The sequence below is a fragment of the Petromyzon marinus genome, chromosome 26, assembly GCF_048934315.1.
Source record: "Petromyzon marinus isolate PM22_M1 ecotype Great Lakes invasive population chromosome 26, UKy_Petmar_22M1.pri1.0, whole genome shotgun sequence".
NCBI classification, from domain to species: domain Eukaryota; kingdom Metazoa; phylum Chordata; class Hyperoartia; order Petromyzontiformes; family Petromyzontidae; genus Petromyzon; species Petromyzon marinus.
Genome location: NC_133692.1, coordinates 3,197,264 through 3,222,998, shown reverse-complemented (window position 1 = coordinate 3,222,998; position 25,735 = coordinate 3,197,264). Strand labels below are relative to the sequence as shown.

The 25,735-nt window shown below is 43.9% G+C and overlaps 1 protein-coding gene across 1 annotated transcript in view; it reads right to left on the bottom strand.

Moving 5' to 3' along the window:
- Positions 1 to 13,461: 13,461 nt before the first annotated feature.
- LOC116946169 (uncharacterized) overlaps positions 13,462 to 25,735 on the bottom strand; it is a 43,357-nt gene continuing 31,083 nt past the window's right edge. Inside the window, exons 11-17 of the mRNA XM_032961100.2 lie at positions 25,126 to 25,283; positions 24,029 to 24,098; positions 22,030 to 22,713; positions 20,905 to 21,219; positions 19,950 to 20,068; positions 17,763 to 17,879; positions 13,462 to 16,059 (exon numbers count right to left, since the gene is read on the bottom strand). Of these exons, the coding sequence (XP_032816991.2) occupies positions 15,649 to 16,059; positions 17,763 to 17,879; positions 19,950 to 20,068; positions 20,905 to 21,219; positions 22,030 to 22,713; positions 24,029 to 24,098; positions 25,126 to 25,283 (1,874 nt within the window). The 3' untranslated portion in view covers positions 13,462 to 15,648. The remainder of the gene's footprint in view (positions 16,060 to 17,762; positions 17,880 to 19,949; positions 20,069 to 20,904; positions 21,220 to 22,029; positions 22,714 to 24,028; positions 24,099 to 25,125; positions 25,284 to 25,735) is intronic.

Sequence of the window (25,735 nt, the reverse complement as noted above, 5' to 3'; positions counted from 1 at the left end):
CAAACATTGGCTGTGGTTAATTTTGTTGAAACTCTTGTGGTTCACCACACAGAATTATAATTTGTTTCTTATAACAATGGACTTTACCGCAAAAGTGCATCTCAGCGATGCCGATGGCCAACCCACCCTCAGTATGATATTGGTCTCTCGTAACGTGGCTTTGTACATATGTATGTTGAACTTCTTTCGTACCATACGTAGCCACCCGTGCTAATCGGATGTGCGGAGGAAGGACAACAAACTAAACACAAAAAGCGGTTCTAAAGAAATAAGTTTTCAATCTAGATTTAAAAGTGCACAGCTCCAGTGACTTCCTAATATCGGAGGAACGTTCCAGAGTGGCCGCGGAAGCGCATCTGAAAGCGCGCGATGCGGTGACCCGTCTTTGTTCGATGGCTGAGCCACAAGCCGCTGCTGCGAGGATGATCAGAGCTCGCGTGGCTTTATGGGCCTTGACCGATCAGCAAAAATATCCTACGTGTCTCAATGGGTTATTTCATGGACTGTAGTTCTGAGAAATAAATGCAATGTAGCTATGACACTTACACATCTGAACAAAGGCATTGATTGAGGTTGCGCATGACTGATTCTCGTTACAAGTTCTGCTCTTCTTTCTGGTCTTAACCGAAGAAATTAATAAGTAAACTGCAACTAATTCAGAATGCAGCGGCACGTGTTCTGACGAAAACCAGAAAGAGCACCCGCATAACACCCATTTTACGATCCTTGCACTGGCTGCCAGTCAGTCAAATAATTTATTACAAAAGTATTCTATTGGTTTTTAGCTCGTTGAATGGTCTGGCACCTTTATAAGATATGAACTAACCCGATCCCTTCAGATCCTCTGGTACTGGTCTTTTAGTCGTCCCAAAGCCCAGGACTAAACCCAGGGAGAAGCGGCTGTTAGTGTTTACGGTCCTCACCTGTGGAACAGCCTGCCAGGGGATCCGAGGGCTTCAGAATCATTAAGCACTTTCAAAAAAAATCTTAAAACGTACTTTTTTTATCTTGCTTTTAATTATGATTTTCTGAATGTGTTCGTTTTATTGTCTTTGCTACAAATTTGTTACTTGATTTTATTTTGCCTACAATTTCACTTTTATTGTCCATGCCTGTAAAGCACTAACGCATTGCATTTTTTGCGCGAAGTGCTCTCGAAATGAAGTTTGATTGATTGATTGTGCGTCGTTGCCGTGTCCCGCAGAGCACAGGCCAACGAGGCTGCAGGCAACATGAAGAAGCTGTTGATATTAGTGGCGCTCATCCATCTGCTGGCTTTGGCGCTGCTCCTGGCCAGCACATTGGACAATGTAGGTTGTCACGAGGCTTTTATTGACGACCTTTGTGACTGGTGAGAAAAAAAAAAACTAATTGATGGCACGCTATCCGTGCCCGACGTTCCGGGTGGATATCGCCTTAAGTTCGGCACGCGGTGAGGTGACCGCGAGTGGCTCAGATAAGTCAGAGTGCCGAGCTGACACTGCCGAGGATCTGGGTTCGTTATCCGGGTGTCAGCCGCTGGTCATTAAACCCTCGGGGTTGTTGTTGAGTGAACATGGCCATTAACAATGACAAGCATTAAGAGGAGGAGACGAAAAAAATCGTCGCATTAAATTTGGTTCCACGCTTAATTCGACTACATTCCTGCTCCGAGAATTAAAATAAAATGTGCCTGACAGTTTTGTTCATAAACATTACTCTGGGAAAAATGACCTCCCCCACCACCACCACCACCTCCTCCTGTGTAGAAGAGAGAGTTCACTTGAAGGAAACTTCGCTAAAACGATCGCAATCTCGTCCGTTCTACTGAATCCGTGTTTCACTCCCCGCTTTCCCAGCATCGGTCCCTCCTTTACTTTGTATTTTTTATAAAACCTAATATCTGCCAATTGTATTTCACTCTTCTCTCTCTCTCTCTCCCTGTGCTCCTGTTGTCCGCGTTTCCTTTGAACACACGAGGATTGATACACGAATTGCGGCACCGCCGATTAGCACGGTTGGCTACGTACGGGTGCGTGCAAACATCGCCTCCATGCCAAAACCCTTTCGCTCGGGTGGAGAAATCACGGTCTTTCTGTATTCCCTTATCCGTGAATATTTGTACCACTTTCAAAGGGTCTCGGTTCAATTTGGATCTCATCTATTAACATACGTGTCAATTCTCGAGGATTATTCAACCCTTGCGACCAACGTTCCGTCGTAAAATGACTCCCTCGCAACTATTAACCACAAAGTGCACCGGGCAGCCGCTGCCGATGGTTAAGGTCTCGTGCGAGGGATCATCCCCAGGAGTTGTGTTCTTTACTCGCAGCCTCTCTATGATAAACAAACGATCCATAATGTTCTTGGTTCTTTCGGTAAAGTCACGTAGAAGGGAAGCAATAAAATAATAAAAATATTTGTTATATTTATATTTTTATTATTTTATTGTTTCCCTTCTAGAAAATAATACAAAAATACTTTTATTATAAAATAATAAAAAATACCTTTATTATAAAATACTAAAAAAATATTTATTTATCTTTTTATTATTTAATTGTTTCCCTTCTACGTGACTTTACCGAAAGAACCAAGAATATAGCGTTATAATTATATTCTTGGTTCTTTCGCTAAAGTTATAATTATATTCTTGGTTCTTTCGGTAAAGTCACGTAGAAGGGAAACAATAAAATTATAAAAATATAAAACAATATAATTCTCACGACGTTTCGACTGTAACACAAGCAATCATCATCAGGTGTGAAAACCACAACAATATAATTTTGAAAAAAGTGGCGGTTTTTTAACGTTAGCACCACGGATAGCGATTTGACAGTTTGTTCAGATGGACGAGTCCATCTATGTTCGGAAAAGAGGAGGGGGGAGACGAAAAATAATGGATGCGGTTTGAAAGCCACCGTAAGCGTGATCAATCAAGACCCGAAATGGTTTATCAAATCCTTCCAATGATCACACTTCAGGTAGCTTTCAGACCGCATCCGTTATTTTTCGCCACTCGGTGCCTCCGGCTCGGGATTTTCCCTCTCGGTTTCTTGGGTTTCCCTCTCGGTTTCTTGGGTTTCACTCTCAGTTTCTTGGGTTTCTATTTCGGTTTCTTGGGTTTCTATCTCGGTTTCTTGGGTTTCCATCTCGGTTTCTTGGGTTTCGCTCTCGGTTTCTTGGGTTTCTATCTTGGTTTCTTGGGGTTCCCTCGGTTTCTTGGGTTTCTGTCTGGGTTTCTTGGGTTTCTATCTCGGTTTCTTGGGTTTCACTCTCAGTTTCTTGGGTTTCTTTCTCGGTTTCTTGGGTTTCTATCTCGGTTCCTTGGGTTTCTATCTCGGTTTCTTGGGTTTCACTCTCAGTTTCTTGGGTTTCTATCTCGGTTTCTTGGGTTTCTATCTCGGTTTCTTGGGTTTCTATCTCGGTTTCTTGGGTTTCACTCTCAGTTTCTTGGGTTTCACTCTCAGTTTCTTGGGTTTATATCTCGGTTTCTTGGGTTTCACTCTCGGTTTCTTGGGTTTCCCTCTCGGTTTCTTGGGTTTCACTCTCGGTTTCTTGGGTTTCCCTCTCGGTTTCTTGGGTTTCTATCTCGGTTTCTTGGGTTTCACTCTCGGTTTCTTGGGTTTCTGTCTCGGTTTCTTGGGTTTCACTCTCGGTTTCTTGGGTTTCACTCTCAGTTTCTTGGGTTTCTATCTCGGTTTCTTGGCTTTCTATCTCGGTTTCTTGGGTTTCTATCTCGGTTTCTTGGGTTTCCATCTCGGTTTCTTGGGTTTCACTCTCGGTATCTTGGGTTTCTATCTCGGTTTCTTGGGCTTCATTCTCGGTTTCTTGGGTTTCCCTCTCAGTTTCTTGGGTTTCTATCTCGGTTTCTTGGCTTTCTATCTCGGTTTCTTGGGTTTCGCTCTCAGTTTCTTGGGTTTCTATCTCGGTTTCTTGGGTTTCTGTCTCGGTTTCTTGGGTTTCTATGTCGGTTTCTTGGGTTTCTTTCTCGGTTTCTTGGGTTTCCATCTCGGTTTCTTGGGTTTCCCTCTCGGTTTCTTGGGTTTCTATCTCGGTTTCTTGGGTTTCTATCTCGGTTTCTTGGGTTTCTGTCTCGGTTTCTTGGGTTTCTATCTCGGTTTCTTGGGTTTCTGTCTCGGTTTCTTGGGTTTCTATCTCAGTTTCTTGGGTTTCTATCTCGGATTCTTGGGTTTTACTCTCGGTTTCTTGTGTTTCTATTTCTGTTTCTTGGGTTTCTATCACGGTTTCTTGGGTTTCACTCTCGGTTTCTTGGGTTTCTATCTCGGTTTCTTGGGTTTCTATCTCGGTTTCTTGGGTTTCTGTCTCGGTTTCTTGGGTTTCTATCTCGGTTTCTTGGGTTTCTATCTCGGATTCTTGGGTTTTACTCTCGGTTTCTTGTGTTTCTATTTCTGTTTCTTGGGTTTCTATCACGGTTTCTTGGGTTTCACTCTCGATTTATTGGGTTTCTGTCTCGGTTTCTTGAGTTTCACTCTCGGTTTCTTGGGTTTCTATCTCGGTTTCATGGGTTTCTATCTCGGTTTCTTGAAGTTCTCTCTCTGTTTATTGGGGTTTCCTTTCGGTTTCTTGGGGGTTTATTCCTCCACAGACCTTCATTCGGGTTCTCAATTATTCTAACCCTTTGAGGTTGACATGTATGGGTTTTTTGTTTTCTCACATTGCCTCTCTTGTATTGTTTGAAGTGTTTTGTTGTGTTGTTTGCTGTTGTAACTTGGCTGACCCGCCCCTACTGCACATCTGTGACAAAGAGCTTCATAGCTCATCGGATTTCTCCTGCAGTATAAATATTCTGATTCTCTTGGCACTGGCTACTTCAATCCTTGCTAGTATGCCTCTTTGATTTCAACAAGCCCGAGTTTATTTGTACCAGTATATTAGCTGCCCATACAACCCAACGTATCATCAGCCCATATAACTATTGTACCGTATATAAAATCTTCCCATATGATCATATCATCTATGAAGATGATATTTTTTTTTCTGTTTATATCTTTAGTTTTGATACCATTTCTTGATTTGTTTATTCATTTTAAAATTTTCTGAGGATTTCATTAACTTGATAATTGCCATAAATAGGATTTTGCCCTTAATGTGATTATACATGCGATTTGTGTTCGGCGTTGTGAGACGAAATGAGCATGAATGGACCTTTGTAAAATTGCAATCGTGATAAGGAGCCACCGAGGTTACGTTATATTTGTCTCGTTCCACTGCTTGCTGATTCATCCATGACCCCTGTAACCCAGTTGATGTAATAGCGCACGGTCCATCCAATGTACGTGTATGTCTGTACTGGATGTTGAACTTCTTTCGCACCGTACGTAACCAACTGGGAGGTGCGGGGGGAGGACAACAACACTAAACACCCTCGTGTCGTTTTAAACTCATCACAAATATCCACACTGTTTCCTTGCACAGATTCCACATGCGGCGTGTAGAATATTTACGTATAATACTTATTCTGCCTGTCCGTTTCTACGTCAACTTTCTCCCTTTGTAAGCTTCTCCCACACCACACGTCTCATCACAATGATTGGCGCCTTGGGACATTGTGAAAGTGCAGATTATTATTATAAGCTACTTCATTATCGAAGAATACCACAACAGCTGTCATCCTGTTAAGATCACACGCCTACATATATGAGATATGCAAAAAACCCACCGGTATGAACCGCACAGGCCACACACACGCAATTATTAAAAGTCCTCTCCTACCACACTTGCTGCAGAATTTAAACCCAACTAGAGATGTGAGTTCCAACCCTGGTTGAGGGTTGACTCAACACATCATCCTTCTGGGCTCGATAAAGTGAGTACTACTTTGTGGGGAAGTCCACATTACTTGTCCTATGGATAAACTCATCCCCGTCATAGGAACGAGGAATTTCCACCACTGGCTCACGACTGAAGTAAACAGAAAATGAGCACCACTGCCTCCAATGCTCATTTAAGCAGAACATATTTTTTTTTCGTTATAGAGTCCTGTAGACTTCTCCCCGTGTTATTGCATAACCATACGTTCATCCTTACCAACCCCACCACCGATTTAAGCGGTGAGCTGCTGATTTATAAACACTTTCGCCACATACCGATTTTGCAAACTAAGCATACTCTATGGATGAAATCAGTTCATGGTGAGGTAGTTTTACGTTGGCCTTGGAAGACCTTCATCCAGCAATTGTTTTATGGCTGCTGCTGATGATGATGCGGTACTTTTTTTCAGAATTGGTATCAATACTATGGGCCAAATAACACCAAAGTGCTGGGATTCCTTTGGCAACAATGCATCTACAGCCGGGCGGGAACCTGCTGCGTTGGGACCCAGGGCTGCTTGAACGGTAGGACGCACCAGAGGGGGGTACACTGAGAAACATCGCTCACGGCACTACTGAATTCTGTGTACGCGCGTGTCCTCGTGTGGGGGGGGGGGGTAGCGGTGGTGCAGTCGTTAGCGCGCTACGCAGTGGACCCGGCAGCATAAGGGCACAGGGTGACCAATAAAGTCTGAATTGTAATAAGGTAGGCCAAGGCCGTAATTATAATATATTAGGGGGACACATCCCCCCCCCCCAATATCCAAATATGCTCAAAATGTCCCCCCAAATATATTGCTATAAAATAGATTCATGTTTATGTGATTGTGGTTATGGTTGTACTTTATAAATCCATAATCTCTGCCATTACATACAATGAAAAGAAAAAAAAAAGAAAAAAACAGAGCAATGTAATACAATACACTATTATACATTATTGTTAAAAATAAAGAAAAAGTCAATCCTACGTCTTAGTGAATTTGTAAATATTTTAGGCAGCAAATTCGTTTTCAAATTTAGATATTTTTTTTCTGCGGGGGGACCCCCAGACCCCGTGGAATATTTGGTCCCCCCCAATGTTGACTTCGTGGCTACGGCCTTGAGGTAGGCACCCACAAGGGGTTGACAGGTATGCGGCAGAGATACCTGAGTTCGATTCCCGCTCAGGGCCTACACCATTGACAATTGTCTGAACCGGTCATGGGCCTCCCCTAGGTCGACTCGGCCTCAAATGATTTCCCGGCGCGGTGTGTAAACATCGCCTCCGGGTGGGTGACAAAGACGGCCGGGCGTGGTGCTGGCCACTCACCCCCTCGTGTGCCGTGCCGGCCTTCATAGGTGCTCGCTAACAGCACTTGCCCCGAAAGCATGTCTGTGAGGCTTTGTCTGGTGTTGTTGATAAAGGGGGCTCACACTCTGAGCCTGCATCACCGCCTGCATCACCGCTTACATAACCAAGGGGCCACATTTTCATCTCCGCTTTACATCACCGCACGGCGAGCACGCGATTGATCTGTGTCCACAACAGCTGACGTCAGCGGTTGGCAATTCTCAAAATCTGATTAGGAGAAAACACAAATCTGTGGTACGTCTAACACAGGGGCCGGCAACTTGCGGCTCTGGAGTCGAATGTGGCTCTTTAAGGACTGCTTCGTGATATTATTCGCGTGGCATTGCAGCTCTTGAACTATTGATTTAATTATTTTTACAGAATTAGGAGAAAAAATGGCTATTTTCATTATTTTGGTAGCCGACCTCTGGTCTGTTTGGCATGCGGGCACACTCACGGTGTTTAAAGCAGCCACAAACTGCGTGTTATAGCGTGGACTGGGCTCCTGCTCGTTTTGTAACTGAATTCATCATCATCCATGATCATCATCAATTGATTTGTCTCTATTTAATCCACCACTCCATGCCTCCATGAAAGTCCAAGGCCTGAGCAACACGTGTGTAAGAGATTTAGGACGTTTGCAAAAAATAGTAGTGACATTATTTTCCTTGCAGGAGCGTATTTTTTTCATTGAAAATGCGGCCACATAATTCGCGTGCAAGCCAACATCACGGACGGACTAGTACAAATGTCACACGTCAGCACTAATGCGGATTGCGTTTATCAAAGGAAGAAAACGAAATAATTCTCGACTCGACTGGACGTGTGTGAAAATGAGCTCTATAGCACATCGGATTCCTCCAGTATAAATACATTTTCTGATTTAATAAATAGATAAATTACAATTATCAGCCATGATGTGTGTGTGTGTCTTGTCGCCTCTTTAATTTGTATTAAAACGCAGCTTTTGAATAGGGCGTGAAATGTATGAGTCATATATGACTGAGCGACAAACGTACCAGGCTCCTTTAAAGAAAACATGATTGTTAAATGCCACCATTACAGTAATATAACAGAAGGCGAACATTATAAACATGTTAAGGGTTTACTGCTATTCCTGATATCATTAATAATAACAACGCTTAATATTACACATCCGCTGGTGACCTCGCCTGATGCTGTTCGCAGTGCGCAGCTGTACTCAAATCGAACCACCAGGCGTCACTGAATCTCCAGTGCTTGATTTATAAAGGGGTGGGGAACGTCCGACCCGCGGACCGTTCGAGGCCCGCGAAATCATTTGGTGTGGCCCTGCCAAGGCAACCGCAGGCGGGACTCGAAATTCAATAAATCTCGGAGCAAACCTGGAAAAGCAGTTGCGAGTAGCAACATCGTTAATACCAGCTAACATCACACGCCTCACCAAAGAGAAGCAGTTCCAGCAATCGCATTAGGGGTGAGTTAATTACATGTTTGACCAAATATACAAGGCTAATTTTTAAGTTGATCATATTGTATGGCCCGCGAATGATGTTATACATATCCAAATGGCCCTTGGCAGAAACAAGGTTCCCCACCCCTGAAAGGTCGTGTGCGGATTATTCGCCACACATCATCAGCCGCCAGGTGCCGCTCTGGACCTATAATACTAAATTGAAAGCCAAGTGCCGTATTATCATACGCTCCTGGAATCATGCACGCTGGACAAATTACCGAGTGTTCCGCACAAGTCCAACTGACACGGGATCATTAATACTTATTGGGAATCGCTCCTAATTCCGCACGACGTCCGCATGTTGATCCCATGGCTCTGTTTTTTTTGGGATCAATGTTTTCTAGCAGCGTTTGTTTATAAGCAGGAAACCTTGAGGGGTTTTTCAACTTTTAGTCTCATCAGCAGGGGCATGGCCTGCTAAATAAACGCTGCTGCGTTGACGGTGAAACTGAGCTTTTATTGTCACTCAAAATACACCAAGACAGTGCATGGCATATTTACACACGCTTGCTGTACAGAGCTGAATTGGTCCAAAGGTAAACATGGAGGGTTCTTGCCAATAACACCTAGGCAACCGCACAGAAATAAAAGGCACGTTATTTTTCAAGGCTGTATTGTCTCCTATACATGTTGTTTGATATTGGCCGTATGTATTCACTCAAATCATTCATGGGGTTCACAAAATATAAAACCCAGGAATCAACACAGGGGATGACTCTGGAGAATTCAGATGGTGCAGGTTTGTTAACTCGAATCATGCAATGGTTCGCGGTCCTAGGCACTGTGGCTAGACACTGGGTGGGGCCTTCAGATAAGGATGGAGGAGAGAACAATTACCGAGGCAAGTATTTGGAGTGGTCTCCACGAGTCCGGCGACCACGGGGTAGACCCAAGAGCAGATGGTGGGGATGATGTAAGGCCACAATTCCTGCGTTTTACATAGCGACGGGTGGAAAAGTCACAGACGAGCACGGGGAGCATTTCCATTTGTATGTTGAACTTCTTTCGCACCGTACGTAGCCAACTGTGCTCAGCGGAGATACGGAGTCTTAAGGGCAGCAGCTGCAGGGTCTGTGGAGGATAGAAAGCGCTGGAAAGGTGTGGGGCATTCAACGGCTTTGGCCACAGTGAAATATTGATCTTGTTATTTATGTTCATAAATGACCTTAATACAAAAAACAATCTTAAAGCATTATCAGTTGCAGCTTATAAGCTTTATTCAAATCTACGTTTTAAAACAAAAGTATATTTCGCTCTGATCACATCGTAAAGGTGGATGTCAGCTTCCTTATTGTGTGCATTTATAACTCATCTAGTTGACACGTATAACAACTTTCCTCAACATTGACAACATTCATATTCTTGCTTCTTTCGGTAAAGTCACGTAGATAGAAAATAAAATAAAAATTAAAAATACTAAAATTAAATAAAAATTGTAAAAAATTAAAAATAAAAGCAAAAAAACCACGACGTTTCGACACCAGCGGTCTTCATCAGGCGGAGAGAAAAGAGGGGGAAAGCCTCCAAATGCAACCGCTAATACGGCGCTTTCAAAGTGAGCAAAGCTGTGCGGCGTCAACAGCATGGGCGGGTCAGCCAGCGCCAATGTAGGAGCAAAGCACCACAAGCACAAGTAGCACAAGTAAAGCGAATGCGTTAGACTGGGGGGAGGAAGAGGGTAGAGATAGGGGGGAGAGGGGGGGTAGAGATAGGGGGGAGAGGGGGGGTAGAGATAGGGGGGGGAGAGGTGGGTAGAGATGGGGGGGGGGGGGCATTGCACCTCGCTACACCCATTCCACAAAATGACCGAAAATATTTGAATAAAAAAAGCGATTTACTTAAGAGGAAAAAAGGGGGTAACCAGATTTGTCGTTTGAGCCAAAAACCTTGCCACTAATACTCACGGTGGCAGTGGCTGATACCTGAAAAACTAATTTGGTTTTTGGTTTGGCCAAGCATTGACAATTGTGCACCCTATGGTGGCTTAGCACCTTTGATTTGGTCACTTTTTCTTCGCTATGTGACGACACCCTGGACACCCTTACAAATGAGACGCTCCATTTCATACGATTTTTCCCAGGTGAAATATTTTCAACGAATAAAATGTCACCGTTTGTCTTTGTCCTGTAGCTAGAGCCACGGTTTTAAGTTGTCGTTTGAGAGTGGATGGACGATTTAAAGCTTTCGTGACTGCAGGGATTAATCTTATTGGTTCTTTCGGTAAAGTCACGTAGAAGGGAAACAATAAAATCATAAAAATAAAACATATTTTTATTATTTCCCTTCTACGTGACTTTACCGAAAGAACCAAGAAGATAAAAAAGTGGATGGACGCTTCCGGTCCGTGTGTGTGTGTGGTGCAGCATGGGTGCAGGCGGTGCAGGCGTTCATGATCTTGGCCATCCTGGCCTCCTTGGCCTCGCTGGCCATGTTCCTGGTGGAGGTCTTTAAGATGAAATGCGGAAAGAAGTTCTGCATTCCTGGTCTACTGCAGTGCTCAGCTGGTAATGCGCACATTGACAGAAACAGGGAATATACAGGGTGGTCCAGATGTCTTGTGATCCCCAATGCATTGACCCCTAACAGTTTTTTTTCCCATTGCATATTCACTTTTGTTTTAAATAAACCTTACTTAAAAAAAAAGTTTTAGAGAATTAAACGGGGGTCACAAGACATCTAGACCATCCTTGAACAGAGATACGGTCCATGCACTATCAATAGCAACATTAATAGTCTTACATCATTAGACCTCCTTTGCCAGTACCAAAATGTAATAATAGGGGTTTTCCCCCTTTTTTCTGGCAACAAAACTGGTGCTCGACCAGATCACGCCTTTTGGCGTCATGTGGTCGACCACCAATTGGGTCGAGGCTCAAAAGAAAGCCGTCCCTTGGTGTGGACCAATCAGTTTCAAGGACAATGCATATATTATCATAGTATGGTTTTTGTTTGCATTTTAACTGCAGCAGACATGAATCCTTGTAAAAAGGTTTCAGTTTTGTTGCCAGAAAAAAGGGGAAAACCCCTATTATTAATAGTCTTGTATGGTTAGATTTGTGTGTAAAAAGAAAACGAAACGAAAGTTCAATATCAATGTTCGTGAGCCACACAAACTGCTTCGGGCGGTGGTTTTCGTCGATGCACTCTTAAGTTTCCTGTCAAAAGCTGCCACTCCGCGCGAGGGGAGACGGCGGCGCATTCCATCGTTTGGTTACCGTCCCTGCGGACGCATTGGGGACTTTCTTTGATCTTCCACCTGTGAAGTGGGAAGGGGCGCAGCGTCCGGTTGGAGGTGCGGCATCGGTTCTTGTTGCGGCCCAGGAAAAAAAAAGATTTCCCTTTCCAACAACCATGAATGCAATAGCAAAATAAAACATCTCGAATTACATCCGCATGCGATTTTGACCATTTTTAAAACCAGTGCAGATATGAAAAAAAACTTGCAAAATGCCCATAGGATATATGAAATCCTGACATGCAATTTGCGTTTCATCAATGTATCTTTCAGAAATGTAAATTGTTACCGTTTCCAAAAACATTACTGCAGCGTTAAATTTCAACCGGGTGTTCATCACGTTGGCTTGCTTCAGTTCACACTCCCATCAAGACAAACGCAGCTCCTTTCCACCCCTACTTCTGCCCCATCCCCAGGCCTGTGTGCCCTCATCGGCGCATCCATCTTCACGGGCCGCTCGAACGCCCACCACTGGGCCAACGCCTGCCAGCAGAACTTCACGCTGGTGCACAGCGGCCACCCGTGCTTCAACATCACCCTGTTTCACCCGGGCCACAACGGCACGCCATTCTTCCTGGCCTGGTCCACCGTGCCGCTGCTGATCATCAGCGGGCTGCTCTACACGTTCCTCGAGAAGAAGGAAAGTTTCCCCGTCATGGCCACCAAGTAGAAGGGAACGGCGTTGGCACCGCACGCACTCCACAGCAACAACGACGGCGGCGGCGGCTCTGTGCGTGCCGCCCAAAAAACAACAATGAATGTGCGGGTAACACTAAAAACCCCGCCACGTCAGGCAAGAGGCTCGTGCCAAAAACCCTTACGCGGTTGGACAAACATCGTGCAACTTTAAAATTCTTTGCCAGCTACTCAAGCCTATATAAAGCAGCTGAAATTTACGTTATTAATCAAATACTGGCGCATGGGAATAAAACAAACAAAAAAAGTGGCGTCGTTAATAAAATAATTATTGTTTTATTTTTATTTTATTATTTCCCTTCTACGTGGTGACTTTACCGAAGGAACCAAGAAGATGAATCCCTGCAGTCACGAAAGCTTTAAAGCGAAATAAAAAAAATGCATAGCAATTGTTGGTGCCGGCTCACCCCCTTGTAGCCTTCCAGCTTTGTGAGATGCAATTTGCATGAACGACGCTATATAAAACGTAATAATTAAGATTTTTTTTCAAATGTTGCAGTACAACAGCCAATCCGAAACGTAATGAGTAATTTATATGGATGCACACTAGCCAAGTTGACTATTCTTAACATTTTTATATCCACTTTAAAAAACCGTTAACAGGAAAGGTGCACATACACGTTTCTTTTACACACGTTTCTACATCGAGTGGTGGAGGCAGTACAATTACCATGCAACTTCAAACCTCTGCTGCTCAATGCAGGAACTCTTCATGGGGAAACTGTACTATTAAGCACCAGTCCTCTACACCATCGTCATACTGAACATGTACCTTCAAACACTTAACTCCAAGATGTACCACTAGGAAATCATTTTTACTGCACGGCATCTGCTCATGTGACCCCAACTAACGATAGTCACGACCCGATTTAAAAAAATGCAAAAAATCTTGAGGTAAATTTTTAACCAAAAATAACTTTTTATGAAGTCAATTGTTAAAAAGTACTAAAACACATTATTATATCCTATCTGTGAATACAAATACAGCAATATGTAAAGCACTGTAGTTTTAAGATTACTAAAACAATGTGGGTGGTAATTAGTTCCAAAAACAAGGGAGGAACAAACGTTTAAGCCGATGTTTCAACTCAAGCCAAACCCCAGACCCCTGCCCGCTTATTACAACCAGTGGGAATATCGTGGATAGATATCGTCAAATTCTGACTGTCAAAAAGAGCCTCAATTAAAAATGAATGTTATAAAATACCACGCACGATGGGGCGGTAAATACGAACGTGTTACAATCGGTTCTGGCACACGACTGCCGTTCAAGAACACAAGCACTGCATTCCGTCACCGAAGCCACAAGTTCTCCACCTCCAACACACAAGTCGAAGCCGCATCCGGGGGGGGTGGGGGAGGTCGCACACTGCCAGTCATGTAAACGGTGACAGCTGCGATGTAGACACGGATTTACACAAAATGCACCAGCAGTGTTGTGTTAATACGGCCAAGGTCATGGGCACTGGCCGTGGCTACAAATGGCAACGGGAAAATTGCAGTCGTTTCGACAGCAAAAGTGACACCACCCCAGGCATAACTTAAGAGGGCGCTTCGGAACCAAATGGTACATGGGACCAACTAAATTTGGACCATTTTGCATGCTCGCTTTTGGTCACGCTGCATGTTAATGGCAAACTTAAGAAGCGGAAGACACTGCAAGTACAGTACTTAGTTGTTAACCCTATGTCACCGAGAACAATTACCACGCAAACGTTGCTAAGAAAGCTTTATCTTCAAGTATTACCACTAGAATAATAGTTTGCTATGTTGTATAATACACAGTATGAGTTTACACACCAGTTTTAAGCAACATAAGATTTGAGTGCAGACACTTTGACTGAGGTTTGGCACCGATTCCTCAAGACTTTGGGAACTAAGAAAATTAACGGCTTCTCTTTTGCAGCTCGCACACACACACGTACCAAAGTGTGCCATTTCCACATTTCCTACTTCCACTCTACGCAGAAGAAATGGGGTTACTAAAATATACTTTCAAGTGTTACATTACTGTTACGGTGATGGTTTACCTGAAATTCAATTATACTTACGTTAACAAACTTAACCTACCTTCGGCATGTATGTAACATCTTCTTGTGTTCAATCGTTGTAATGTCTATCTCTATATTAAAAAAAAGTTACTCATTTTACAATGACCTAAAAATGATGGCCTCCGCTCACCATATCTCACGGGGGTTCCCCGCATTCGAGTCGTCGCCGACGCCAACAAAATACAGCTGCTTGGGTGGCACTTGTGGCCGATGCTAGTGCTACTGTATTGAGTTAACAAGCTCATCCTTCACACGTTATCTAAACATCTTTTGACCTTTGTGGAATTAAATTAACTTTTTGAAAACGGGTACTCAAGCACTGAAATTCTAACAGCAAAAAAGACGAGAACTGTTGCCGTGAAAATACAAAAAGACGCAAGACCTCCTGCTTGAACACACCAGCACTCTGTACCACTTGATTGAGAGCAACCTCGATAGCACAAATATCCACATATCATCACCTTCAATGTTCACAAAGTGGAACAAACAGAATTGGACATACCGTTTTCAAAATAAAACATTTATTACTGTAAAGTCTATATACGCTACTGCTTTTGTTTTAATTTAAAACAGATTAAATAATGGCCTTTGTCATAAAAATGCAGTGTCATGTCATTATATATAAAACAAGTACAGATGAATGTAAATTACTTTAGAAATAAAATATACAAACACTAGTACGCTACACTTATCGATTCACAGCAGACACTTATCAGCGATATCGTTGCTATGCAAATAAAGAAGGTCAAGCAGTGTTACTGCTCGTTCTAATATTCACATATTTTTTTCTGCAACTCAGGGTACAAAATAGTCGCATTACAAACTGGCAGTTTCAAAATAGCATATTTCGTGAAACAAATGTACATAAGTTATTTTGAGATGGAGGGCTTTATTTCCCAGAACACTAAGAATAGCTTCAGGGGTATCAACTTCAAGTCGGTTACTTGGATGTAAAAATAACACTTTGCAAGTTCAGCTGAGCTCAACACTTTGGCCACAAGGTGCCAACACGCAACACCTCCAAAAAACGATCAAGGGGTCTTGAAGTCAGTGCACTGTGGTTCACAGAACGGTCCGTATCTGCCATAGACGTCCTTGGCCCTGACGGCGAAGTAGTACTTGCTGCGGCAAACGAACTGCGTGAGGGTGCACGCCATGGGAAGCGGCAGAGCCTTCACCTCCCCAATTTTCTTCCACTGAGAGGGCATGGGGCTGTTGGGGTCCTCGTGGTAGGCAAACAGGTGGTAGCTCTCGACGGGCGCACACTTGGGGTTCTCCTCCGCCACGTTCCACTGCAGCACAATGGCATTCTGGTTGTCGGAACGGCCCAGCTTCAACATAGGCCTCTGGGGAGGCAGTTTGGCGGCGGCCTCGGTGGGCAGGCCTGGAGGAGGAGGGGGGGTCCCAGGCAACGGCGCTGGGTAGCTCTGACGCACCGGGGCCTGCAGAAGAGACGCAACGATTACAGACACAACTCTTGAATGTCAATGCACTCGCACAGTGCGCAATGGCTTCGACAACACTGCCTTTTGCAAAGGAGGAGTCCGTGAAATATTAAGATGGATTTATATATTGCACTATATTTTAGAGATTGGTTTCAGATTTAAAAGTCTTGGATTTTTAAAAGAACAATTCCGGTTTTTCCCATCCACATTTAGAAAGATACATTTTGATTATTTACATTATTTGGCTTCTATAAATTTCCACATAAGCAACTTGGCTGACCCTATCATTTGTGGCCAGGTTGCTTCTGAAAAAAAGCTCAGTGGGCTTTACCTGGTAAAATAGAAATAGTAGAGTTAATTTTTTCTATACTTTTCACTCCTATCATGTTTTTGGATTGTTTTGTTGTTGTAACTTTCTGTCCCACTGCTACCAGACATCTGTGAAAAAGCACTTTATAGCTCATCGGATTCTTCCAGTACAAATACAGATTCTGATTTCGGATATATGCACAGTGAAGCATTTTCAAAAACACACTTAGATAATGTGCTTCATGTGCTCATGTAAAATGTCTTGGTACTAGCAATAGTGGCATGACGCCACGCGGCACTACTTAGGATGGGAAAAGCATGGAGGTGATGGCATTCCAGCGACTTCCCTTCCGGTTTTTGGATTAATCCGAAACAACAAATATTCGGATCATCCAACATTTCATAACCTAGCTCCGAATTTCGAATATTTTAAGACGAATCGAAAATTCGGGTGGACATCCATGCACTATGGTTTACTCCGATCCAATTTATGACAATCCACATGTGCGAGTTTACATCATGCCACCGTTGATCGATTTACGAAGCAGACACTTGGTTTACGACGCAGACACTTGATATACGACAATTCTTCTGACATGACTCCAAACAAATCTGAAGTCGGTTCGTTTTCCGATGTGACCTGGCATGGGAGCTTTTGTTATTCTCAAGTATATTTGTGGATTTTCACCGATTAAACCCTGTTAAATATGGCTGATAAAAGGAAAAACGCATCAGCAATTTTCTACTGTCTATAGGAAAAAATAAGGGTCCAATTTACGACGGTCCGATTTACAACTACGAGGATTCCCAGGAACACTATCGTAAAAGCGGCCACTGCCTTGATATAATTTTACCCAATTTAAAAACATGCAATATTCATGGCTCTCGCACAGATATAGAACGTATTTTATTATTTAGACCACATTAACCTGTTCTGAATTTCATTTGGACACTGTGCAGTGAAGAATGTTTAAAAATACAAATATCTATAACATGTGATGTTTCATTTTTTTTTTGCACAATCGAGGTTTCTGCGGGAAAACAGAGCACATCACAAGTGCTTTAAACCCCTGCACCCCAATTACGACGACGCTTGTAAGATTAAACGAATCGGACTCTTCTCTCGTGTGATAAGCCATAAAAACAAAACAAAAACAGAATTCCACCCGAGATATGAACACTCATCCATTGACGCAACGGGAATACAATGTGACATTTGTAGACATTTTATCAATGCAAATGTTCTCGTATCTCTTGAGAATGGCTATTAAAATAAGGACAGCATGACAATCCTAACAACAACAGGCATCTGTGAAGGATGTTGTGGTATAGGGCAAGGAAATAATATTTGCTTCGTATATTGTGTTTGTGTCGTGGGTGTAGCAGTATACCGTTATGTAGCTGTTTTGATACTGAGACTGAGTGTGGGTAGACGGAGGGGCAGACACTCGCACCATATTCTGGGCCACTCGTCCGTTCAATCCGTTGACCATCTGCGGTGAAAGACCCTGAGAAAGAGATAATCGTCAACACTTTACCATTCAAATCCAAATCAATGCAGCGCACAGGCCACCCACCACCCCCCTTACACATCCCTCCTAAAGCCGAACAGTCCATTGTTGCACAATTACTAATCTACAACAATTCAATCAACCAATCAGTCCCACATGCAAACAGACTTTTATAAAATCGACTGAGGTCAATAGTAAAAAAAAAATTCTAAATCATCATTGTGCTCACGATAAACATGTACACGCCTAATTGGCAATTGCTGGGCATGTAACAATTGATTGATTGATATGGTTAAAATAATTGTGGTAAATTAGTTTTTTTGATTTCAGCCTCGTGGTAGTTGTATGCCAAAATTGTCATTAACCCACCCGACAAGACTGTCATGTCTACAAACGTATTGTCTATACGTGGTCAACGTCTTCATCAAATTCCCACCAAGAACACATCTCCTTGTCACCAGTGGCCTGACATACGTGTACGTCATCAAAACGAAACCGGTAGAAAAACTAAAAAACATTACTTTATCGGTTCCGAGGCTCCCACAAGGCCATGTTGGAGGGGGCGTGCCACAGTTTGACGGCAGCTATCGTACAGTGTGGTCGTGTCGCTACAGTTCTCTGCGGTGAGTGCAATGTCTTTCAAAACAACGATGCTACGCTTGTGTTGCGAACCGTGATTTATTTTCTACCTAGGTGACTTTACCGAAAGAACCAAAGAGTATAGTTTGTATAGTTTAAATATTTACTTGTTGATCATGTGGCCCACTTTATTTATGTGTATATCTCTGCTCTGTTGCAGTTGTTTTTATCTCTCTCCCACCTCAATGGCTTCTCCGATTAAATATTGCCAGTAATAACGGGTTCTGCAAAGGACACGCTTTTTCCAAGTTCACCCCGTGTCCATCCCCCTGGACACGCGTGTTCTGCCATGGCAGATCTGCGAGTAGTTGGTGCATCTCTGGTGTCCGTGCACACGCACACCGATCCTGCTGACAGTCTGGCTAACAAAACGAAGGCCACAGCTGTGTGTCATTCCGTATACGCCTTCCGAGCCCTCTATTGTATGTCTGTATGTTGAACTTCTTTCGAACCGTATGCAGCCGACCCACGCTGATTGGAGGTGCGATAGTTTGTTTTTCACTGCTGCTACTAACAGTTGTATCGTAAGCATAAGATAGATGATATCTATACTAGAATACAGGGACTCCTCTACTTAGGAACATTCGACTTGCCAACTTTCAGAGATACGAACAAACCTGTGCGTATGTCATGTAGATGCCACTTGAAGAACCAGTGTCATCTACATCTGCAGAACGTGAAGAACCAGTGGCATCTACGTCTACGAGAGATTATAACTTTTAAAGCCCTTCCCCGTATTTAGTGTACATGCCGTACATGTTCAGAATCGACAAAAGTCAAGTTGGAGTTGCGAACAAATCGACTTACAAATAGACCTCTGGAATCTAACTCGTCCGTAAGTAGAGTGCCTGTATAATATAGACTGCCAAGGTTTGATAGTCAGGGACAATGTCTGCAATATACATTCCAATTGAGTAATTTGGCAAGTATTTAGCAACTGAAAACCTTGCAGGACCCTCCTGAAAACAAGTCATGAGACTCGGTGTAGCGAAACTATGTTCATTTTATTTTAACAGGTAAGTCCCACTGAGCTGTATAGCTCTTTTTAAGAAGCGACCTGGCCACAAATAATAGCTCAACTTAGAGGATTCTCATCTGGAAATCTATAGGAGCCAAATATTCTGAACACAAGTTGATTCTAAATGTGGACGGAAAAACTGGAGAACCCGGGAGAAAATTCCACGCGACCACAGGGAAAGAGAAATGCAAACTCCAAATATACAGACGTCACATGACCGGAATCGAACCCACAACCTCCTGTATACCGGGCGAGGTAGTTAACATTTTGGCAATGTGGTGCCCCAGGCTTTCCTGGGTGAGTGTAATAATAACAATTACCATCTTTAAGTTACAATAAAATTGTATGTCATGACACATGGAGGATTTTTTTTTACGAATGCTTGTGAGCGAGAATGAAGACCGACTTACAGAAGGCACCACCAGCCGCTGCTGCTGCGTGTAATGAGGCTGGCCGTTGACTGGCATCGCCCCCACCGAGGAGTAAACGGGCACGGAGCTCATGCCCATTTGATTGGAAAAGTTCACAGCTGAGGAAACACCCAACACAAAAACACACATTAATAGCCACACTCGTAGCATACACCTTGCTGTTCTCGTAAGCCCATCCCAGTAAGCGAAGCCTCTACCCCCTGTTGGCAAGATGTCACAAAATGTACCAACTCGGTATAGGAATAGGTTTTACCCTTTTAACTGGCACAAAAACTGACACCTTTATTCAAGGCATCATGTTTGCAATAACCACAACACAAGCAGTCAAAATGCAAACAAAAAATACAACTCTAATAATATGCACTGTCCTTGAATTTGATTGGTCCACACCCGAGACGGCTTTTCTTAGAGCCTAGTCTCCATTGGTGTTGGACCAGAAGACGCCAAAAGGTTGTGGTTATTGCAAACATGATGCCTTGAATAAAGGTGTCAGTTTTTGTGCCAGTTAAAAGGGTAAAACCTATTCCTATATCTTGTTACTGGCAAAGGTCTCATAATGTACCAACTCGATTTGGGTATCCATATGTACACATACACCAATATTTTTTGTCAATCCATTGCTGGATGAGGGCATCCCCATCGCGTGGGGGGTTATTTACTGCACTTCACCCACGGCGGTCAATGACGGCTAGTTTAGGCGGGGTGAAGACGTAACAGTACAGTACAACAATGGATTGTCGCTGCGCAGCCTCCTCTTGACAATGTAGCCCCACAGCAACCCATAACACCTATTTTATGCACGGTGGCCGGCAATGCCAAGCACTATCCAATCCTCATCATGCTTAAGCTTCCAAGATCTGACGAGATCAGGCACACTGCGGTCGATTTGGTCACAAGCGGGATCATTCTACTCACGTTTAAACACGCGACTCACCTGCAAGAGCTACATTTGGAGGAATCTGCTGCATAGGGATGTGGATGAGCTGCTGCTGTTGCGTGGGGGGTGGCCCCTGATGAATCATCTGGCCAGACATAGGCCCCATGTGTGTCCCCGCTGGCCCAAGTGCCATGTGCCCATTGCCCCCTTGCTGGTGGTGGTAAGGTGGTGGAGGACCCATTGACCCGTACGTATCCACATGGCTGTTGACAACCCTCTGCAGTGGTGGGGGTGGTCGCAGATGCTGCTGCTGTTGCTGCTGCTGCTGTTGGCGATGAGCCAGGGGCTGTCGGCCGTGCACTGCTATGTTGCCTGCAAAAGATTAACAACGGCTGTTAAAAGGACTGCTTAAAAGATTGGGTGGCACGTACAAGCCACTTTATTCACAATACATAAAACTTACTGAACAATGTCGAGACGCCCCATGCCAAAGGCCTGGCTGCATTCAGGATCAACGTGACAGTCTCAATCATGCAACAGCCTCTACAACCCTATCGTGGCTCTTCCCATCGATTCTCGGCACACGACGATGCCCTTCCTCCTGTGGCTGGTCCCGATAATTCAGATGCCAAATGTAGATTTTGTTTGGGGGCCAGGCACGTGTGTGCTGCCATCTCGTGGCAAAGATTGGATTTAAAAAAATACTATTTTTACCAACAATCCAACTGGGCCACCCCACCTTCACCCATATCATAAATGGGGCGTGGAGGTGGATGGAAGGGCGCCACGATGGCGAGATGTTCACTACCTCGCCTGGTACACAGGAGGTCGTGGGTTCGATCCAGACCCTGACACCTGCTGTATATTTGTAGTTTGCATGTTCTCTCCGTGGTCGTGTGGATTTTTCTGAGTCCTCCGGTTTTTCCCTCCACATTTAGAATCAAAATGCATTTAGAGTATTTGGATGCCATAATTTCCATTTGATAAGCAACTTGGTTGACCCTATCATTTGTGGCCTGGTCACTTTTGAAAAATAGCTATACAGCACAGTGGGCCTAACCTGGTTAAATAAAAATAGTAGCTTTAGTTTAATTTCAAAACAGTGCTGGCTGCAGGACGACATACAGTTGGAAAAAAAACCCATTGGCAATGAAAGGGTTAAACAAGCGGGACACAACTCACCGTCAACAACCTGCTGACTCATGGACACTGGCACACAGATGGAGGTGTGAGAAACAGCTCCGAGGGGCGCCTTTCCAGCGCCGTGCTGCTGCTGGTGAGTCGCTGCCGGCTGCGAGTGCACCTGCGCCACCACCACCCTGTCGTGGTTCGCCTGGCTCAAGGGGGCCCGTGACAGGGCCATGCCGTGTTGCGTGGCTGGAGAGATGCGCGACGGAGCGTGCTGGGATTGATGTTGCGAAGGATGCTGCTGCTGCTGAGCTTGCTGGAGCTGTGACAACTGCTGCTGATGTTGCGGTGGCTGGTGTTGACGGTGCTGCTGTGACTGTACTTGTGAAGTTCGAATTTGTTGTTGTTGCTGAGTAGGTACAATTTGTTGACCTTGCCCAACCCTTCCTTGGTTCTGTTGACCTTGTGTGCCTCTGAGCTGCTGTGGTGAAACATGTTGCTGCAGCTGTTGCTGCTGTTGCTGCGTCTGCTGCGTCTGCTGCTGTTGCTGCATCTGCTGCTGTTGCTGCATCTGCTGCTGCTGGACCTGGGTGTTCCTTGAAGATGGTGGTGCCATATTTTTGGACTGGGCTGAGCCACTAGAGGGTCCTCCCGGCAGGTGGCGCTGTTGGCTCGCCGTACTGGATAAACCAGGTTGGCTTCTGTTAACCGTCCTCATGCCTCGTTCCATGCCAGTTACTACATAAAAAACATAACAAACAACAACAGTTACGACTTAACTGCACAAATAAAATAAATTAATTAATCCATTCCAATCACTAAAGAATAACCACACGTCACCAAAATCAGACTTTTTACATTTGAACAGACCATTCAAACGGTTCAACTTCTTGACGGCCATGATTTTTTTCATAGCGTTGCCATTAGGCCATTAGGCAACGCTGCGATTCTACGGTCGCATTTGACGACGAAACCACGGGAGTAAATGCTCATAAATAAAAACTGTCCCCGAGACCGCCCACAGAAAGTCGAGACCATGCCACACATCAACACATGTGAACTTCTTTACTTCAGAGCACCTCCTTTGCCAGTACCAAAATATAGGTTTTTCCCCTTTTTTCTGGCAACAAAACTGAAACCTTTTTACAAGGAATCATGTCTGCATTAACCACACTACTTGTGGTCAGAATGCAAACAAAAAACACTGATAATATATGCATTGTCCTTGAAACTCATTGGTGCACACCAGAGACAGCTTTCTTTTGAGCCTCGTCTCAAACGGTGTTAGACCAGAGGACGCCAAAAAGCGTACAGCTCAAAGACAATGCACTATCAGCGTAATGAGAGCGAGGGGAGAGCATCATTTTTTGTTTGCATTCTGACCACAGAGATAGGAGCTTCGCAATCAACGTATCCTTCCAAATTCGGTGGGCTCAGCCCCATTCATGGATCATAGTTTCAAATCCAAGAGGTTCTCACTTTTCACATGGCTGATACTCAGTTGTATGTTTCAACAATATAAAAGATGGGAAAAAAATATATTAAAATAACCATTTCACAATCAAAATGGGTTTAATAGGACGCAATATCTTTAAAACCAAGACCACCCAATATGTGGAGGAGAGAAGCGGTATGACATCCATCACCAAATGCCTTGTAACCTCTACTAGGCAACTAACAAATGACAGAGTAGCTCGGAGTTGTTATTTTGCTTCCATGGCTACAATAAGCCCCCCCCGTATATTTATTTATTAATGAACCTGTGATGACTCCTCGTGGTTGGGACTCAGTTTAAGGAATGCTACGCTACAGCAAACCACCGTGAACTAATATTACATTAAAAGAACACTTATTTACCCAAACTTGTTATTCATTGTGGAAAGTCAATGATGTGGTGACATATTAACGGGATACTAACCAATTAAATACTGCCTCCCTTAAATTACTTACAAGCTCAAAACTTCCAGAATACAAGAACTCTATGGTTAATGTCCAATGACTAACGACAAGTCCTGGGCGACGGTTAGTACCAGAATGCTCTTGTCAAACATACTTAGAATATCATCGTCCTCTTCTGTGAGATCAATGACAGCATCTGACGTCGCAGAGTTTCTCCGTAAGGCCTAAGGAGACAAAAACACAACATCAACACGAAGGTCACAATTACTAAAAGTGTACACTGAAATTCATATTCTTTGGGTCTTTCGGTAAAGTCACGTAGATATTTTCTTTGAACCTATCTACGTGACTTACCGAAAGACCCAAAGAATATGAATTCCTGCAGTCACAAAAGTTTTAAGTCAAGATTTGTACACTGAAAAACAAGAGCGACAGTATGTATTAACTTCTTTAGCACCAAATGCAGCTAACCATGCTAAGCCGGTCAAATCATCAACTTTTTCTTCCACTCTCTTACTTACGCTGTCTGCAGAAACGACAATTGCAGTTCTCATGAACGGGTACAGTTAACCGGCCTGATGGCTCAAAGGCAGAGCAAGCGGCTCAAAACTGGAAGATGCGAGTTCAAATCCTGTTTGGGGGTTGACTTCAGGGTCGATAAAAGAAGTTCCATCTTTTGGAGAAGACAACAGTGGCTGTCCTATGGTGCGACTTCACCCCTGCCATAGGAATGTGGAATTTCCACCATGGCTCAGGGCTGTGACCAGGAGATGAGTGCAACCTTACTGCCAATTTCAAACTCCACTTTTTTTTTACTAAACTAACCCTTTCATTGCCAATGTGTTTTTTTATTTCCAATTGTATGTCATCCTACAGCCAGCCCACTGTTTTGACATTAAAAAAAAGCTACTATTTTTATTTTACCAGCTAAGGCACACTGAGCTATATGGCTCTTTTTCAGAAACGACCCGGCAACAAAATTATAGCACAACCAAGTCACTTATCATGTGGAAATTTATAGCAAACCAAATACTCGAGAAAAATCCATGCGACCACAGGGAACACAAACTCCAAATATACATGCGTCAGGGTCAGGGTCATACCCACAACCTCCTGTATTGCCAAGCGAGGAAAGTTAACATCTTGCCACCATGGCACCTATTTTAGCAGGAAACCACTCCCAACTTGAAAGTTACATGGACTTCCAATGACCTTCAGCGCGTAAGCTTTGATTCATAGAGACGCACTCACCTGGCTGGAGGTCCCAGCTGTGCCGCTGCTTGGAGGACTCCTCGACGAAGCTTGCTGCTGCTGTTGACTCGGCACAATCTGGGAAGAAAGCCCCTGGCTGGATGCCGAATGCCCGGGCAGTCTGCTTGCGCTGCCACTACCGGTCCCCACCGGCACAGCTGCGCAAATGCAACCAACGTTTAATTAGCACGGTTGGCTAGGTACGGTGCAAAAGAAGTTCAACATACATACACAGCTGCCACACCATGCTACACAAGTGGTTAGCAAGAGACTGCAACAAAAGCATCCACCTTTAATCTGTTCATAATAAAGGTTTTTGGGTTAGATCGCATTATTATAAATGTGTCGCAAACCCTCCACAACCCGACACGACCAATCAGTAAAATGTGTCACGTTAACAAAACGCCAATTAGTTACTTCTTCAGCCCACCTGTGTGTTTGAAGAGTGAATCCACAACATTTCGAATTTTAGTACAGCATTTGGCTGGTAATTACATCCAGCATCTTCGGGCAATTTGCCAGAAGAGTAAGGCCATCCCCCTGCTTCCTGGTCTTAAATAGTGCAGGATGACGTCATCATTGTTCAACTCCATCAGCTTTAGAGATCAGA